The sequence below is a fragment of the Macadamia integrifolia genome, chromosome 9 (genome assembly GCF_013358625.1).
Source record: "Macadamia integrifolia cultivar HAES 741 chromosome 9, SCU_Mint_v3, whole genome shotgun sequence".
NCBI lineage: Eukaryota > Viridiplantae > Streptophyta > Magnoliopsida > Proteales > Proteaceae > Macadamia > Macadamia integrifolia.
In genome coordinates, this window is record NC_056565.1 from 17530932 (window position 1) to 17532562 (window position 1631).

The 1631-nt window shown below is 34.3% G+C and overlaps 1 protein-coding gene across 1 annotated transcript; it reads right to left on the reverse strand.

Moving 5' to 3' along the window:
* Positions 1–11: 11 nt before the first annotated feature.
* LOC122088345 (wall-associated receptor kinase-like 20) lies at positions 12–829 on the reverse strand. The gene has a single exon (XM_042657581.1). The coding sequence runs from the start codon at positions 711–713 to the stop codon at positions 81–83; it is 633 nt and encodes a 210-aa protein (XP_042513515.1). The 5' UTR covers positions 714–829; the 3' UTR covers positions 12–80.
* Positions 830–1631: the final 802 nt, after the last annotated feature.

The window sequence follows — 1631 nt, forward strand, 5'->3', positions numbered from 1 at the left end:
CAAAAAAAAAAAAAAAGTTCACAAGAAACAGTAAATTTCTATCAATACAGTTAAACCCGGACCATAAAATCCAACAGAAGTTAACAAAAATTAGGTGGAACCCATTGTAGCTCAATACCATAATTCCAAGAAGTTGGAGGGTCTCCAGCCTTCAAGTCCACTACACTTGTATATGCAGTGCAACCTCCAACCCTGAGTCTGATAAAATGTGAAGTTATGGATGAATCCTTCAAGTAAGTACAGCATAGAGTGTTTCGGCAGCCTCTCCCTTCCTTAATCTTCTCCTCATACTGCCTACACAGACTGTTTGAAGAACAATTCAAAGGTGAATAAAGGACAATATTTGAGCAATTAAATAACATAACTGTATTGCGCTTAGATATACTAAATGGAGAGCTCTCATTGATCTTTAATCCTTTAACCAAAAGGTCAGATGAGTAACACTTCTTTCTTTCTATCTTTGGTGGGCTAATTATAAACCTTGAAGCATCTGCATCAATGCTCAGTATCTTATAGTAAGAGTTCCTTTCAGATAAGAACTCTAAGCTGCCATTGTTGCAGGAGACTCTGTAATTAGAAACTCCACAGTTGTCAGATGTGCTAAGAGGGTATGGAACCTCCATGTTGCCACAATTGGAGCACTGGTCAAGGGCAGATGAAAGAGCTAATGGAATGAAGAACATAGAAACCAGGATCACCACCACCTTCATCATGGCTAGGAATTGTTACAAGATAAAGAAGAAATATGGCTACATAGCTATTTATACACCACCACCTTCATCATGGCTAGGAATTGTTACAAGATAAAGAAGAAAGATGGCTACATAGCTATTTATACAAGTTCACACTTCAATCTATTAACCAAGATATATATGGACCAAATGCATAACAGTTGTACTAATCTAATTGTGTAATAATTTTCTTTAGTGCTTTTGTCACTTGTTCTAGTAATGGTCTCATGACCTTCACTTTTTAAAAGTGACCCTTGAATATACTAGTGCCTCATTGTACAAATATATAGTTGACACTTGTCTCTTTTACTTCAAAATTGTTAAGTGGTGTTTCCTGTTGAATCACACTTGGATCAATATGGACTCTTTGATTTAGATTATCAAATGTTTCTTTAGTCTAACACGTGTGAGTTACAAATGAAATATCTACAACTGATTGACACCTTGTCTGTTGTGAGATGAAAATTTTCATGTCAAGTCAATAAGAGCACGAAAAAGAGATGCCACTTAATTCATTTAGAGAAAAAGACCCTGTGGGGGAAGAAAAAATGTGAGTGGGTGGATGAGATGGGCAATGTGTGAAATCATTTCTCATAAATTTTTTATTAGATAAAGATTAATTACATTTATTTTCAAAGGGGATGCAAATGGATATGCCGATGTCAAAGTATAAGTCATGGCGGATGTTCCTGTTCCCTGTTGGTTGTAGTAGAGACGTGGCCGTACTAGACGTTTAGAGAAATTATGTCTAAAATCTTCAAGTTTCAAAAATTGTCTAATTTTTTTTATTTCATAAAAGGAAAAAAAAAAAAATATATATATATATATATATATAAATGTATAATGTTTCGAGTATCTCAATGTTTCTTAAATGTTATGTTTGAGGTACATTTGTTTTTT

Bases quoted from the DNA above. Each gene is read 5' to 3' on its own strand.
- LOC122088345 (XM_042657581.1), bottom strand. From the start codon at position 713: ATGATGAAGGTGGTGGTGATCCTGGTTTCTATGTTCTTCATTCCATTA.